This window comes from Vitis riparia, chromosome 15 (assembly GCF_004353265.1).
Source record: "Vitis riparia cultivar Riparia Gloire de Montpellier isolate 1030 chromosome 15, EGFV_Vit.rip_1.0, whole genome shotgun sequence".
Classification (NCBI taxonomy): Eukaryota; Viridiplantae; Streptophyta; class Magnoliopsida; order Vitales; family Vitaceae; genus Vitis; species Vitis riparia.
The window spans coordinates 5,779,642-5,795,620 of record NC_048445.1 but is presented as its reverse complement, the minus strand read 5'-3'; the positions used below and the strand labels follow the sequence as shown (position 1 = coordinate 5,795,620).

The following is a 15,979-nucleotide window of genomic DNA, read 5'->3' as shown; positions in this document are numbered from 1 at the left end:
TTGCATGAATTTTCTCGGAAATCAAACAAGGATGAATTTTCCCAGAAAATGAAGAGAGGGGGGGGGGGTGGGCGGTGACGGCAGATCCGGAAAACATAGGGAGCAAAAGAAAAAGCAATTTTTTTGGTTTTCCTTGGGGGTGGATTTTCTCGGAAATCAAACGAGGATGAATTTTCTCGGGAAAGGAATGGAGGGAGGGGCGAGCAGATCCAGAAAACACGGGGAGTAAAAAAAAAAGTAATTTTTTTGGTTTTCCTTGGGGGTTTTGGATGGATTTTCTCAGAAATCACGAGGATGAATTTTCCCGGATGATGAATTTTCCCGGGGAAACGAATGGGGGGTGCAGAATTTTCCCGGAAAACGAAGGGGGAGGCGGCGGCATAATTTTCCGGGCAAACGAAGGGGGGCGATGGAAGGAAGGAGAAAAAAAAAAGAAGGGTAATTTCGGAAATAGGAATACGAACAGTAAATAGTGTATGTAACTAATAATATTTTTGTTATTAATAGGTAAAATCCATATTTCAGTTACATGGATTTCCAAATCTATATATTTTTCATATAAGGGCCTATAAACACAACTTTCCCAAATTTCTTTCTAACATATCCGTAAAATCCGGCTATCTGTACCCGGAAATTTTCAAAATTCATCCTATTCGGCTATTCCAAACGTGCTTGCAGTAGAGTGAAGAAGAATCCACCAATCAAAACCCTAGTTATCCTTTTTGTTTGCTCATCTGTCTGATAAAATTTTCATCTGGGTGAATGAGAATCAATTTTCCCAGATATTTTACATCAGAAAAACCTAGAAAATCTATCTTTCTACTTGTCAGACTGTCCGAAAAACCCAGAAAAAAAAAGATAATTTCTCAGTATTTTTAGATATAGTTTCCTATTTCAGCAACTGTCATCTGCTTGCCCTTTTGATATCGAACCCATTTCCCCATGTATTATTATTGATTAGATTCCAAACGACTAAATTAGTTGCAGATTCATGATACCCTCCTCAGTGAGTCTTTTACCCTCTTTCATGTTCTGAATTTGATGTTACCCTTGTTCAGATTTGCAATTTTAGTGGTTGCCCCATTGTTAGTTTCTCTGAAAACGTCAAATTGTTAAACTAAATTTGCCTCTGTATGTGTTTGGATTTTTTGCTTTCTTCATGGGTTCTTTTGCTTGTATTATGCTGTCCAATTCATACCCAAAGTGTTCATTCGGTGATGAAATTACAAACACCCTAAACTGCCATTTCCCAGAAAAGTTTTTCTTTCAGAAACCAGTTAATGTTGGCCATTCTAGGTTAAATTTTGGACCAGTATTGGTTGGAAGCAATGTAGAAGAGAAGGGAACAGTAGAGATGGGAGAAGGGGAGAAGAAGAGGTATAAGTGGATTGAGATAGGCCCTAATATTACAGAAGCCCAAAAAATGGCCATATCTCAACTCCCGCTGAAGATGACCAAGCGATGTAAGGCCCTAGTGAAACAGATTATATGCTTCTCCCCTGAAGAGAGAAGTTTATCTGATTTGTTGGCTGCATGGGTGAAGATCATGAAGCCAAGGAGAGCTGACTGGCTCTCAGTTCTTAAAGAACTGGGGGGGTTGGATCATCCATTGCTCCTTGAGGTGACTTGTTTTCCTTGTTAGTTGCAAATTCCTATTGATTGAATATAGCTTAGTTAGTTTTTAGTTGAGCTTTTCTCATTCTAAAAGGTAATTGAAGTTTTTAACATTATATTCTGGCCTGTATATTGTGTTTGGCTTTCCATTTGAACATTATGATTGCTGTTTGGTGAACTTCCATTGCTGCACCAAAACCACGATACCGTTGTGCATTGTATGTGGTACAAGTTTTATCCTATGTTAGTTGGATTCTCTTTTCAGAGTTTGAGTTGCTTGTATCCATTACTTGAATTCATCTCTATTTTACATGAAAGTTGATTAAGGAATACGTATTGTCCTTTTCTTGTTAAGAAAGCTATTATCCAGTTCATCATTTATCCATATGGTTCTTTCATGTATATACACATTCCTAAACTTATAAATTATATTTAGAAAAGGATTGCAGTATCCTTTTGTTGACCTAAGAGCTGCTGTTTCCAAAACCCTGTTCTTCATGGTGGAGTACCAATCCAGTGTCTGTTGAATAAATTACGACTTTTTTTTCATTGTTTATGGCAACAATTACCCATTTCCCCAATATCTTTTGGCGATTTTCAATTTTGTGATGGGACACAATTGAGCATTCCTGTCTGTCATGTTTTTATCCATACCTTTTTCTTGTCTGCATGTTTCCTAATCTCATATCTATATAAATGCCAGCACCTAATATTTCTTTCTGCTTCTGCCCCGCTATTAATAATTGCAATTGATTATTTCAATCTTTATTGGATGGATCAGGTTATCTGAGAGGTCCTGTTCATTAAGAGTATATTGTTAGACTAAATGATTTCCTAAGGTTTTGATTGTTTTTGGATGAGAACACTTTCATGAACGGATGCCTCTCATAATTATATTGTCAAATTCAGTCATTTGGTTGCTTGCCTAGCAGTAACTGGTACAATAAGTTTGTATTTCATAATTCCTTATATGCTGGACTTATTTTGTGGATCGCTTCTTCTTTCTTTCAGGCTTCAAGATCTTGTAATTCAGTCTAGGTGGTCCAAATAATGTAGATGCCCTTTAGTACTTTAGGAGAGTTATATGATGGAATCCAGCTTCAATTCCTTGTTAGGGTGTTTGAAATGCTGGCGAAGGACAGACAAGCTTCTCTATCAGCTGCGGGTAGTTCTATACCTTTTGGTGGTTCCTCATTGCCACTTTCATTCATCTACCATGTCTAACTCCATCTCTGGGCCCTCATGATTCTAAGCATCATTTAGTCTATGATATTCCCCCAGTTTTGTTTCTCTTTCCTCACCTTCCTTCAATTCTCACATTCTTCTACCAGTAGGCTTTCTGTCAGGTTTTATATGTTTGCCACTGAATCAACATGACTTCTTACTACACCAGGGCCAGCAACTGACTTTTTTGAACCCAAAGAATAAATTAAAATAAAAACCGGAGTTTTTCCCCTCCCAAAGGGCCTCTCGAATCTGACATTGCTGTTTAAGAACATGGGTTTTATCTGAAGGGCCACTGGAACATATTATTTTAATTGCTACACTCTACAATGATAAATGACTTGATTACCCATCCTCCACCCTGTATGAGTTGACAGTTCAGAAACCATGTCTTCAATTAACACTAGAAATGTACATGCCAACTTTACATTTGAATTCATTACCTTTTACGCTTCACCTATCTGCTCACCTTTCCATGCAATTTCTTTCTGCCTTAAAACTAACTACCAATTTTTACTCTTGGATTAAAAGAAATATTCAAGTTCTTTTGGAAGTTTACCAGTTGGAAGGCTGGTTCCTCTTTATTCTGTGGCTAAGGTCTTTGACAATAGCTTGTTTGCCTTATCCTTCATTCATCCATAGAATGCAGATATCCCTACTCATTAGGGGCTTAATGTGGTTAAGTGAACTGCCATTGTAGAGAGTTTGACATCTCACAGTTTGGAAGCTTGTTCCACCTGGGGTGTCCCTGTTAAGTAATTAAAAAACATCAAACTGCTCATTCTTGTCTTTGGAATGGGAAGGAGAGTATTTGGAATTGTGAATTCACTGCAATCCTTGTTAAATCTTTATTCTAAAGGAGAAGATCGATAAGCCTGTAACAGCCATGGTTTTTTTCCATGCTCATCTTCTGTAATATTCGGCCTCCTATTATTCCTAAGACATCTGGACTTCTTCGGATTTAATCATACTGAGGTGTCTTTTCTGGTGGTAAAGATGATATGTAATTGCAAACAAGGACTTAGGCAGAATTGGTCTATATGGATCGTTTGAGCAATGTGCTTATTTTTACTCATTTCTTCACTAGCATTCTTATTTTAAAAATTTTGTTAGTTGACTATTTTTCTGTTTCACATGAATAAGGTTTCCAGTGCCATTGAGCTGCATTTGCTCCTACTTATATGTGAATTGATGTTTTATCTTCTTTTATTTTAAATTTCTGAAAATTTCCAAGAACTAGTTCTACTTCCATAGGTGGTTGATGCTGTCCCAAAGAGCAAGTTATACATGCAACACAAGATAGTAGAATGTGTTTCTAGAAGATGCAAATGATTAACATTTCAAAACCAAAAGTTGTTAGAAATATGCACAACTTTGGCAGTTAATATCAGGGATGCTTGGCAATCCACGAATATGTTTTCCACAACATTTTTGTTTTCAACTAAACAATGTTCATGAAGAGAATACTTTAGTATTTTTGCATAGCGACACACTTTTTCTTGATAGTTTTGGAACTATGAACTTGGGCCTAGAGACATTTAAGCAGCAGGTAAGGATTCAGGTTTTCAACCCCAAATGATTGGGACATATAGCTTTATATTGATATTCATGGGGTTTATTCCAAGATCAATATCTAATAGCTGGAGCTTTGACAAGAACTAAATTCTTCTGAAATAACTTTTTGTTTATTCAAATGAAATACTTTGTATTATTTACCTCTTACTACCTGAACTGAAGTCATTATATTGGTGCTTCGATTAGGTGGCAGAACTAGCCCTCCTAGAAGAATCTTTTGAAGCCAACATTCGAGACTATACCAAGATAATTGATGGTTATGGAAAGCAAAACAGGCTGCAGGATGCCGAAAATACCCTATCAACCATGAAAAGAAGAGGCTTCATCTGTGATCAAGTAACCCTGACTGCCATGATTAACATGTATAGCAAGGCTGGAAACCTTGAGCTAGCTGAAAAAACATTTGAAGAGATCAAACTGCTTGGCCACCCATTGGATAAAAGGTCATATGGTTCAATGATAATGGCCTATATCAGAGCTGGAATGCCTGACCAGGGAGAGATTTTAGTGAAAGAAATGGAGGCCAAAGAAATTTATGCAGGAAGGGAAGTTTACAAGGCATTGTTAAGAGCATATTCCAATACTGGTGATGCTGAAGGGGCTCAAAGGGTCTTTGATGCCATTCAATTTGCGGGTATTTCTCCTGATGTTAAGCTGTGTGCTCTCCTCATAAATGCCTATCGAGTTGCAGGCCAAACTCAAAAGGCCCATGTTGCATTTGAAAATATGAGGAGATCTGGTCTCGAACCTAGTGATAAATCTATTGCACTGATGTTGGCTGCATATGAAAAGGAGAACAAGCTTAACAAGGCATTGGACTTTTTGATAGATTTGGAAAGAGATGGTATTGTTCTTGGGAAAGAAGCTTCAGAACTACTAGCCGCCTGGTTTCAGAGGCTAGGGGTGGTGGAAGAGGTGGAAGTTGTACTAAGAGAATATTCTGCAAAGGAAGCCAGTTGTGAAGTTCACCCTTCCTAGCTCATCTCCAAGCTCTTTGATGACACATCTCCATCAGGACCAGCCTCACCCGTCCATGCATTCTTTGTTTTTTTGGCTAAAGGTAGATATGGTCTAGAAAAACAGCAATCAGTTGACAAGTTTACTAATGTAACTGGGGTTATCTTCTTGATGCAGAACTCTAGGTTTTGCCCCTGTAATTTTTGTAATCATTTTTGTTCCTCAAAATTTGCCCAGTTAAAGAGTACCAGCAACCTGTAGGCTTGAGCTCTGTGAGGAGAACTCTACGGCTATGCAAAAGTACTTATTGTTACATGAATTGTAAAGTGCTTCTGTCTATTTTTGGTTAGCAGTTTTCCTCTTCTTCTGCTTACGCAGTTTTGCATGTGAAAAGCAATTCAAAAAAATTTGCCCCTTTTGCTCCCATTACCTATGTACGCACTTTTGTAAATGGCGTTATGGGCCTAATAGGGTTCGTTTGGGCCTACAATTTGTTAATCCAATTTTGGGCCCAATTGCAAACATGTACGCCCTTACTAAGTTTTAGGCTACGTTTGGTTCCCTAAATGTACCAAGAAAGGAAAAAATGTTAATGCAAATAGTTTTCTCCTATTAGATTTCACTATAGAAAATATAAGAAAAAATCAAATATGATTAAAATTAATTTAAAATTTTGTATATTTTAAAATTATTTAGTATTTATATAATGGAGGGAAATAAGTAAAATGAGTTTGATAACATGTATAAAAATAATTTATTGAATTTAAATTTATTTTTTATTTTTTTTCCTTCAATATTTTTTCGTATTTTCCCTCAAAATTTTCATGAACCAAGGATGGTCTTAAAGTAACGAAAGAGAATGAAGGAGAATGAGAAGGAAAATTAGAATAAAAAGGAAATGGAATGTGGATTGAATTGAAATTAAATTAACATGATGAAAATGAAAATGAAAATGATTTTTTTTTGTTAGTAATTATTTATAAGAAATGATAATGAGTTTTGTACATTTATCATATCATCCTTCTAAAAAAAACTATATTATTACTTTTAAATTAATTTTTATTTTAATATTATATTAATATATAGTAAATGATATTAAATATGTAATTATGAAAATATTTATTAAAAAAAAAGCATTTTTAATATTGACCATTCTTTAAGAAACTAACTAGATAGGAAAATGCTTAAAGTTATAAATTGTCTACAAAAGTTTAAAATTTTAATTAGTAATAAATTTTTTAATATGAAACATTGGTGTTTGTTTTTAAAATTTTTTATATTCAATTAAAAGTAACTTGCTAATATCGATTAATACAACTAATTTAATTCTATTAATAACAAATTCACTTATATTGATTGATATAATATGTTATTTTTAGGTAAATATAAAAAGTCAAAATATGTAACATTTTCTATTTAACAAAAAAACAAACACCATCATAGTGAGGAAAAAAGTTTAAAGACATTTTTTTTTTCTCAAATTCTTGTATAATCCGAATCAGAAAATGGTTTTTCGGGTCTACCTGATTGAACCAAATTTTCGAAAACAATTGAAAATTACTTCTACTGAATTCATTTTAAGATGAAGAAAGGAGTCCAATAACAAGATAGGATTGTTAAATATTTTAAAATTATGGTGTAAAATTAATGAATTTGTTATAATTGGGATTGAAAATTCAAATTGTTAAGATTTTTAAGCAAGGGTTTAGAAATAAAAGTTTGGGTTACAATATAATTTAATTCCAAATAAATAAGCATAATTAAAAATAACTCAAATATAAATGTATAACCTACTTTTGAATTTCACTAGGGTTTAAAAAAAGGAATAAATAAAAGGACAAAAAAAATATATAAATATCAGTTATTCCAATCACTCGCCCCATTGGCAATAAAAATTATGAGAAGAAAAAAAACCTCACTCAGTGGAACCCGAACCGCATTCGATTCCGGGGCAAGTACCAGTTAATCGGTCAGTCTCATTTCGAAATAGATGGAGGCATCGAGGATTCAGTGCACGGCACGTGACCCCCCAATGCAGAGCTATGTCTGTGGAGGAGCTCACGTGCCAACGCCTGAAGGTCACCGCCGCCCGATCCTCCGGCGGTCGAGGGGACGTCGGTCGGACCTCTGGAGCCACCGAACTGACGAGGGTCTATTTGACGGTGCTGCTGCATGGGCCATGATGAGGGTTGCACCATTGGGTCGAAGAGTGAGGAGAGATCGTAGGTTGGGGGCATGGAGGAGGCGGAGGGGAGGTCGGAGATTGAGAGCGAAGGCGGCGTTACCATCACCGGAGGTGGCGGAGGCGGGGGAGGCGGCGGTGATGGTAGCTCCAAGGTTGCCAGATGGGCTTGTAAATACGAAAGCTCCGCTTGTAAATTCACCACCTGAGTTCATTCACAGTCCCAATAAAAAAAAAAAAATAAACAATAATTTAGTTCACTAATTCCTCAATATTTTAATTTTTTTTTTTTTACAATTTTCTTTAATTTAATTCTTAAACTCTACTCAACATGTCCAAATAGTCCAATTTTTTAAGCCAACTAGCCCTTCCACACCACTAAACCTAAACCCATCTTCCTTAGCTGGAATGGGGAACACTGCAATAATATTTCAAATTTCCTATGACCCCTAAACCAAAAGGCCTAGTTGGAAGAAGAAGGAAACCGACCATCCCCTCAATAACAGCAAAATTTCGAGAAAAGCACAGAAAAAATTGTACAATGTGGGACACCATTGTAGGAGACGCCGACCACATTATATGTTAATGAATAAAGACCTCTAGATTTCAGTAACGCATATAACTGTTCCCCTTTGTTCCACATCATGTCCTACACTCTCCCCTTCCCTTTTCTCTTTGTAGGACAACCCTCTAACCTTTGTTGCCTCTGAACCCAACTCATATCTTCTGTATACAATCCAATTTATAACCATGTCTATGGGCCACAGAGGTTGGGTCGGTTGAAGTGGAACCAACCAGGCAACCATATGTGTAGGACTTTAAGGACGCATAGATGACCTTGTTCCAGACCAGGATCAGTCATGATGTAATTGAACTATGGTGGCTTGTTGGGGCAGTGAATGAATTTGGAGGGTAGTGTCCAAGAGTGATGAAAGCCGAATATGAAAAAGAGGTTAATTTGGATGAGGATGAATGTGTTTTGATTTTAAGTATATACCTGTTGCTGGAGGGCAAATATGTGGGCAACACAGCCGTAGACAGGGTCTCTGAGCCGAGCTTGAGCCTCGTAGCATATAGTGACCACCGCATCGAGGCGTTTGTGGACGGGGATATGGCCAAGCAGCTTGGAAACATTGCTGGCTCCGAACACCTTGTGCACCGCCGCAAAGTGGGCTGCTCCTTGCTCCGGATCAAAATAAGGTGCAAATATGCATCCCACCACACACTTTCTCCTTAGAAACTTGCAAGCCCCACAAGGCCCACCACCACCGCCTCCGCCGCTGGTGCTTCCACCGCCACCGCCACCACCACCGCCACTGCTACTAGTAGTGTTTGCACTCATCTTAATTACTGTTTCTGGGGCGGTTTTGGTTTGTTGTTTTTCTTCACATAATTAGGGTTTACGGGAAGGAGAAGAGGAAGAAGAAGAAGAAGAAGACGAAGAAGAAGAAAAGGAGGGGTGGGTTTAGGGTTTGGTGGGGGTGATATTGGGATTGGGATTTAAACAGTAGATAAAACCTTTAAAGCCACGCGATGCAGCAAACCCCATTTAGCTGCTTGCGTGAAGCAAACATGCGATAAGCCTTAGCTATTCTCAACTGCCTTTTTTATTATCTTCCTTCATCTCGTGAATTTATCTCACAAACCTCATGCCCTTCTCTCTCTCTCTCTCTCTCTCTCTCTCTCTCTCTCCCTCTCTCTCTTCATATATATATATATATAAGATTGCTTTAGCTGTATCTGAATCTACCTTGCAAACAAAAAGAATGGATTTAAAGAAGTGGAAACGTGTCAATGGCTCTCTCTACATTTGCCACTGCGTGTTTCAAGCTGCGTAGAGGGCAAAAGACGCCAACTCTCTCCCCTCTCCCTCTCTCTCTCTATCTACGTTGAAAACGACTCAGCTTTTCTTCTTTGTAAAAGCCAAAACGACACCCTAGTTGAGCTCAAATGACACCAGTGCCCATCAATGTTCACACAATTTAATCAACATTCAATCCACTCGACACTGTCCAAAGGCTATACATGGATGGGGTTTTCAGTCTGAGAAATGGGTCTTTGCTTTTTGTGTAAAAAAAGAAACAAGAAAATGAGGTAAGATTTGGACAGTTTGGAGTGAGGTGTGGCATCACGCTTTGTAATTAAGTAGGAGAAATCGCATTTGTCCTTTATATAATTGATGACAAATGTAGCAAAATCCATGTGCATGCATTTTATCTTCCGTTTCAACTCTAGAGGTGGTGGACATGGTGAGGATCCTTGTGAGATCCTCTTCTTTTAGTTTAGTTTTTATTACAAAAAAAAAACAATTATATATGTAGGAAAATAGTAGCCTTATCAATTTGATATGTATGAAAAAAAAGTATAGGATTAAATTGCTTTATTAATAAGGAAGTACCAATATGTTATATATATTCTTATATTATAAGTTTTGTTTTCGTCTTCACAACTCTAGAATCATTGAAAATATACCATTTATATATAGGGGATAACTTAGCCTTTGACTCAATATTGTTGCCTCAGTGCACACGTTTCTAAAGAATTTGAAATTTAAGGAAAGTTGGCACAAAATAAAACATATCAATAATAGAAGAAACAACTTGGTCCATTTGCTTAATATTAAAATCTTTATTTAAATATAAGAATTTTACCTACTTATGGAAACACACACCACGATGAAACACCACTCTATATATTTATCTATTTATGGTACATTTTTCTATTTCATATTTTTAAGTAACATCATGCTTTAGTGAAGATTTTCGTTACCAAAAACTATATTATATACATATTTTTTTAACATTTTTATAAAGTTTTTTTGTACTTAATTTTACTAAAAGGGGATTTTTGGAGTCATAAATATTGATTTTATTTTATAGGGTAGTAATAAATAAATTTACCATCGAGGCAGTTAAAAAGCGGTTAGCATTTGTGATTGTAGTGAAATTAGAGGGGTAATTTCGTCATTGTCTAGCTGTAGAAATTCATGTCTTAGCGTGGCAATCGAAGTCAAACCCCAAGTTCGGCGTTCAAAGCAGAGGAGCGAGGCACTCGTGGGACTTCCCCAATGATAATTCGCCACGTAACAGTCGGTGAGTACCAAGCGTAACGGCCGGGGAGATGATGACCTCATCGTCCTCAGCGGGCCCCACCCGCCGTTCATTTGACACGAAATCAACGTTGTTACTCCTCCTCCCCCACCTCCCTTTTCCTCCCTTCCCAATTCCCGAAAAACGAAATTATTATTTAATTAATTAAAAATAAAAATATATCAAATAATAAAATAAATAGACTGATTTTAAAAAAATAAAAAAATCAACACACCCTAGTAACAGTTGATAACGGCGCAACGCCGCGCCGTCCGGCTCTTGTCCAATCCGTGTGGTGCTGAAAGGAAGCAAGGACGGAGACTTCAGCCTCACCTCCAACCGACACGTGTCCTTGTCTATACCTCTTACTCTACACCTTCTTGACCACCTGCATACGTTATAACAGTGCCTAACGTCTCATACTATCATTTATTTTCATTTATTATTTCGCCTTTTTTTTTTCTTTTCTTTTAAATACTAATTTAACGTAATTTTACTAAGAAAATTATTTTGAGATAAATATATTTTGTAAAATTAATATTAAAATATCCAACCAAAGCTAATGAAGTCTAGTACGAGGAGGTAGGAGTTAGGACCCATGTGAGTTCTTCCACACGTGTGGTCAAATTAAACCTAGTAATCATAAAACTAAATATATTTATAAATTATATAAAGATCATTCCGGATTATCTGGTAGGAAAAAAAAATTGTTTAAAATTACAGGATGTCTCCTCACCATAAGGCAAAGTACAATTAGTTTTTAATTAATTTTAAAAAAAGTAATATTATAATAAAGAAAGTGAAAAATAAAAAAAGAGTCAAAGATGTGTTTGGACCATACTAATCATGAAATCAAAGAATATTACATTATTGCTTGATAAGTCTCTTGTTAGTCAAACCATCTATAGGTTATTTTATTATATAAATATTTAAAGACTAGTAATTTTAGTCACGAATATTTTATATGATTTGGGTTAAATAAAGGTTTGTGGTCTTGTTGGTTAATTGTTTTTTAAAACAAATTTAAAAAGTAATTTTTTATAATAATTTTCAGAAAATATTTTATAATATTTCGTAAAATAACAGTCTATTTAAGAATTTGAAGTATTTGCAACATATTTTTAGTATTTTTAAATATATTTTAAAAATAATGCTTATGTCTAGAACTTTATTTATAATCACTATATATGTTTGAATAATTCTTTTTTAAAACAACTTTAGAAAAATAAGTGAAAACTTTTCTTGAAACACTCTACTTTCTATTATTGAAAATAAAAAACATAAAATAGCTTTATAATTGTTAAACGTGTTTTCTAGTTTTTTTTTTTTTAAATCAAAGTAGAGAATTGTTCTCAAAAACGATTGCCACCCTTAATTTTTTATTTTTAAATATGTTATTGTATAATCACATAATTTTACTAAACTATCATTCGACATAACTTTTAAAATGTATAAAACTCTGTCTAACTGTTGGTGCAGTGTCAACCAAATTGAGTCTGTTTAACTTCTCTAGAGTAAGACGGATTTCTTTCCTACACAAAATAATGTTCAGACAGACGGTTCAAGCACGCCTCTTCGAAACTTAAGTTATAAAAGAATAAGAACGGGGATAATGCTTTCAAATGACTTTGTATGTACGTACCTTTTCATGCTTCTCGTGGAGTTTTTATAGAGCGGATAACACCATCATCATAATGTTGATGGTGCATTCATGCCTTTTTTGTGATGATGACTGTCATTAGGGTGGAAATCAAGCATTGACAATAGAGTCAAAGTCATCATCGCTGCATGGATTTGGCAATCATATCAAACAAAATCCGCTGACTAGTGTCATTAACTAGGTGTCGAGTAAGAGTCTCGGATCATGTAGTTGACTATGTATTTACGTTTGGTCAATTTTGCTAATTACGCGTAACAATAAATAAACATTGACTTTTAGGTGTAAATGACGTTTAGGTCGTTGCTCAAACACCGGGTGTGACTATCCATTTGTTCAATACTTGAAATCTCCGGCTATATTGGTTGGTCTGTTTGAAGATCTTATTTGTCTTGATATGTCTATTCTGTCTAGCATTCAAAAATGAGGAAACTTATTTTTTCTTGCACCAGACAAAACTTGTTTTGGCTCATACGGATTGATCTCAAACGGATTATCTGCTTATCTTGAATGAACCAAGGATTTGTCATTTGAGGGAGGACCTGTGGAGGGAAATCCCTCCACACTATTTATCTAATTATTTTATAATGTGTTCAATTATATATTAATACATTTGTATGAATAATAATTATGTTGGTTCATTGTCATCATAACTCCTTTTATTAAACTAGTATGTTACCAAAAAAAGAAAGACTATAAATATTAAAAATATATTTTTTTAATTAGGCTATTTTTAAAAAATATAAAAAAAATCATTTTTTTAGGAGAAACAAAAGCTGAATCTCTTAAAAATTGTAACACTTTTTGTTCATACCACTTGAGTACTGATGTTTGAAAACACTTTTTTATTTTTCAATATCTTAATATTTATAGTCTTTCTTTTATTTTAATAAAAATAAATTTTTATTTTAATATTTAGATATTTATCTAAAAAGTTATATTTGTTGTTAAAAAAAATTATGAAATGTCTCTCATATCTAAGTATTATTTAAAAACTATTTTATAATTTATTATTTTGTAAAAAAATTATTATTATTTTTAATTTTTATTCATAATTGGGAAAATTAAAATCAATAAATAAAAATGTTATATTATATTGTTTAATATATATAAATATTTTGTATATTAAATAATATATATATATATATATTTGGAACTACAATTTTAATGTTTTAATTTATTTTTTATACAAAATGAATAAAAAATTTAAAATTTTAATTATTTAATTATAATAAACTCCAAAATTCAAAATGTACTATGACCTCTAATATATTAAAAAAGGTAGAGTGGAGACTATTCCATGTGTTTTGCACAGTCATCTACCTTGGTTCCACGGACGAATAGGGTGCTTTTGAGAATCCACGTGTCATGATTGTATCTATGATAATTAAATTTAGGTAGCTTTGATTTTGGTGCTGCCCATAGGGCTTGACAGGGGATCCTGCCATCATAAAAAGATGGATGGGCGAGTCGTTGGACGCTTTGGACTAACCATTAAAAATTTAAATTAGGGTTCTCTTACGTCAACAAAAGTTTTCTTTTTCATGGGCAAAATGCTTGCACATGGTGAAGTTTACATACTTACCATTGAATGTGTGGTCAAATCTACATTGACAAAATTACAAATAATTGTAATTAAGATATGAGATACTTAAAAATAAGATACGGGAATAAATAAATGAGATCTCGAAATGCCACATGAGATCGATGAAACGTTGTATTTTCGATATCATACAGAAAAAAAATATCATTTAATATCTTAAATTAAACGCAAAAGATGTCTGAAAGGCATCAATAGTTCAATTATAATTTCATATGTATATTTTCATGTCTCATGACATTATATTTGAATCTTATCCGTTTGTATTTTAACATTTTGATTTTATTTGTTTGCATTTTCATCGAATAACCTAATACCTTTTTTTTAATGCGGAGTAGATATCATTTTTCATGCATTATTTGTATTTATTTAAAAAATTTTAATTATTTTACAAATCACTTGGATTCATTATTTAAGAGTAAAATCTATCAAACATGTATACCATAATTCATTGTATTTTATTGTGCTTTTTAAGCTTGTTTCCAAAAAAAATAAATAGAAAATGAGGAAAAATGTGTAGAAAATAAGATAGAGAGAAAAAATAAAAATTAAAATCAAATATAAGAAAGTTATTTTTAAATTATTTTTTATTTTGTTATTACTTAAATCAAACATTACATTAAGCCTTTTTTGTCATGAGTTAAATTTTATATTCATTAAATTCCCTTTACTAAAACACTATAAATTAAAAAAAAAAAATACAATCAACACAAACTTGTACACACCTTAAGCCGAAGACTAACTTTTAAGAATGAAAAGACCTTTCTACCCTCAATAAATTTATTTAATTACTAATTTTTTAATTTACCATTTTACCCCCAACATTAAGAATGAGAATTAAGTGATGTATGATGAGATTTAGAGAGAGGGGTAGGACCAAAAAGATAAAAAAAGTCACAATCAATTAAAAGGAAGGATGGGACACACACATTCATTCAAATATCCACAGTGGGGAATGGGACTGTGACTCTGCGACTCTCTGACCCTGGTCAGTCACTCTTTCAAAATTAAAATTAAAAATCCTTCTTGGGAATCTTGGGTCTCCATTGAATGCCCATCAATCTCGCTTTCACACCACAATTCACTTCCTCGACGTCTTATTTTACACGTATAAAGGGTACGCTTTTAAGGCCTTTTCAGACGCCTTTGTTTTTGTTTTCTAAATTGTCCTTTCAAAATTATCATGTTTTTTTTTTTTTTTAAATTTGGTATGAAATTTGTAGATATGAGATCAAGGTAGAAGTGTTTTAAGAGTATGATATGGATAATTAACTAAAAATCTTATAGTAATTTACATTTTTTTTGTTTATTTGTTAGATAGTATGGTTTCAGCAAATGAGAAAGAGTGTTAAGATTATATCTAATTTTTATCTGTTTTTGCTTATTGGATTAAGTTTTTAGAAAAATTGACGTTTTAACAAGAAGTGAATTGATCATAAAACACGTAGAATAAAAACACAATAAACTCGTTTTTTGAAATGCAAGAGCAATATAAAAGTCCTTGGCGTATAAAATAAATTTATCTTTTTAAATGATAAATTCAATTTAAATAGTGAATTCATATTTTATAAAGATAAATATGATATAAAAATAAAATAAGTGTAAAAAGTATATACCATATTTATTTTTTATGTGAGATAAATAGTTTTAAAAACCAATTTTTCAATCAACTCTTTGGTAAATCACTTCATGTAGCGCTTAGGTCATAGTGATGCTGAACTATCAATTTTTTTGAAAGTTTAAAGTTATAGGATTTAAACTTAATATAAGTAAATAAAATTTGGGTTAAGAAGAAGATAAAATTTGGATTAATATCTAATAAATAAATATGAGAAATTGCGAAGAGATGATTGAATCTCTGACCTTTCGTCAAATCAAGATTTGATATCATATTAAATTACTAATTTTTTTTAAAATTGAAATTCATTGGATTTGAATATAATGTGCACCTCATGCTATTAAGAAGTGATTATTAGTATTATACATTATAAATAGTTTTTTAAAAAAATTTAAAAGAACCATTATTATTTTTTTTTTTGTATTTATAAACATGGAAGAAGAACAAGTGGAGTAGGCGCTCG

The 15,979-nt window shown here is 33.5% G+C and overlaps 2 protein-coding genes across 2 annotated transcripts; one reads left to right on the top strand and one right to left on the bottom strand.

Moving 5' to 3' along the window:
• The first annotated feature begins 456 nt into the window (after positions 1-456).
• On the top strand, positions 457-5,719 carry LOC117931547 (pentatricopeptide repeat-containing protein At1g01970). The gene is made up of 2 exons (XM_034852523.1): positions 457-1,621; positions 4,600-5,719. The coding sequence occupies exons 1-2, from the start codon at positions 1,160-1,162 to the stop codon at positions 5,389-5,391; spliced, it is 1,254 nt and encodes a 417-aa protein (XP_034708414.1). The 5' UTR covers positions 457-1,159; the 3' UTR covers positions 5,392-5,719.
• Positions 5,720-7,148: 1,429 nt separating this feature from the next.
• Positions 7,149-9,189, bottom strand: LOC117931848 (LOB domain-containing protein 18). Its single transcript, XM_034852919.1, has 2 exons — positions 8,550-9,189; positions 7,149-7,757 (listed from the first exon to the last, which is right to left on the bottom strand). The coding sequence occupies exons 1-2, from the start codon at positions 8,892-8,894 to the stop codon at positions 7,347-7,349; spliced, it is 756 nt and encodes a 251-aa protein (XP_034708810.1). The 5' UTR covers positions 8,895-9,189; the 3' UTR covers positions 7,149-7,346.
• Between the last annotated feature and the right edge of the window lie 6,790 nt (positions 9,190-15,979).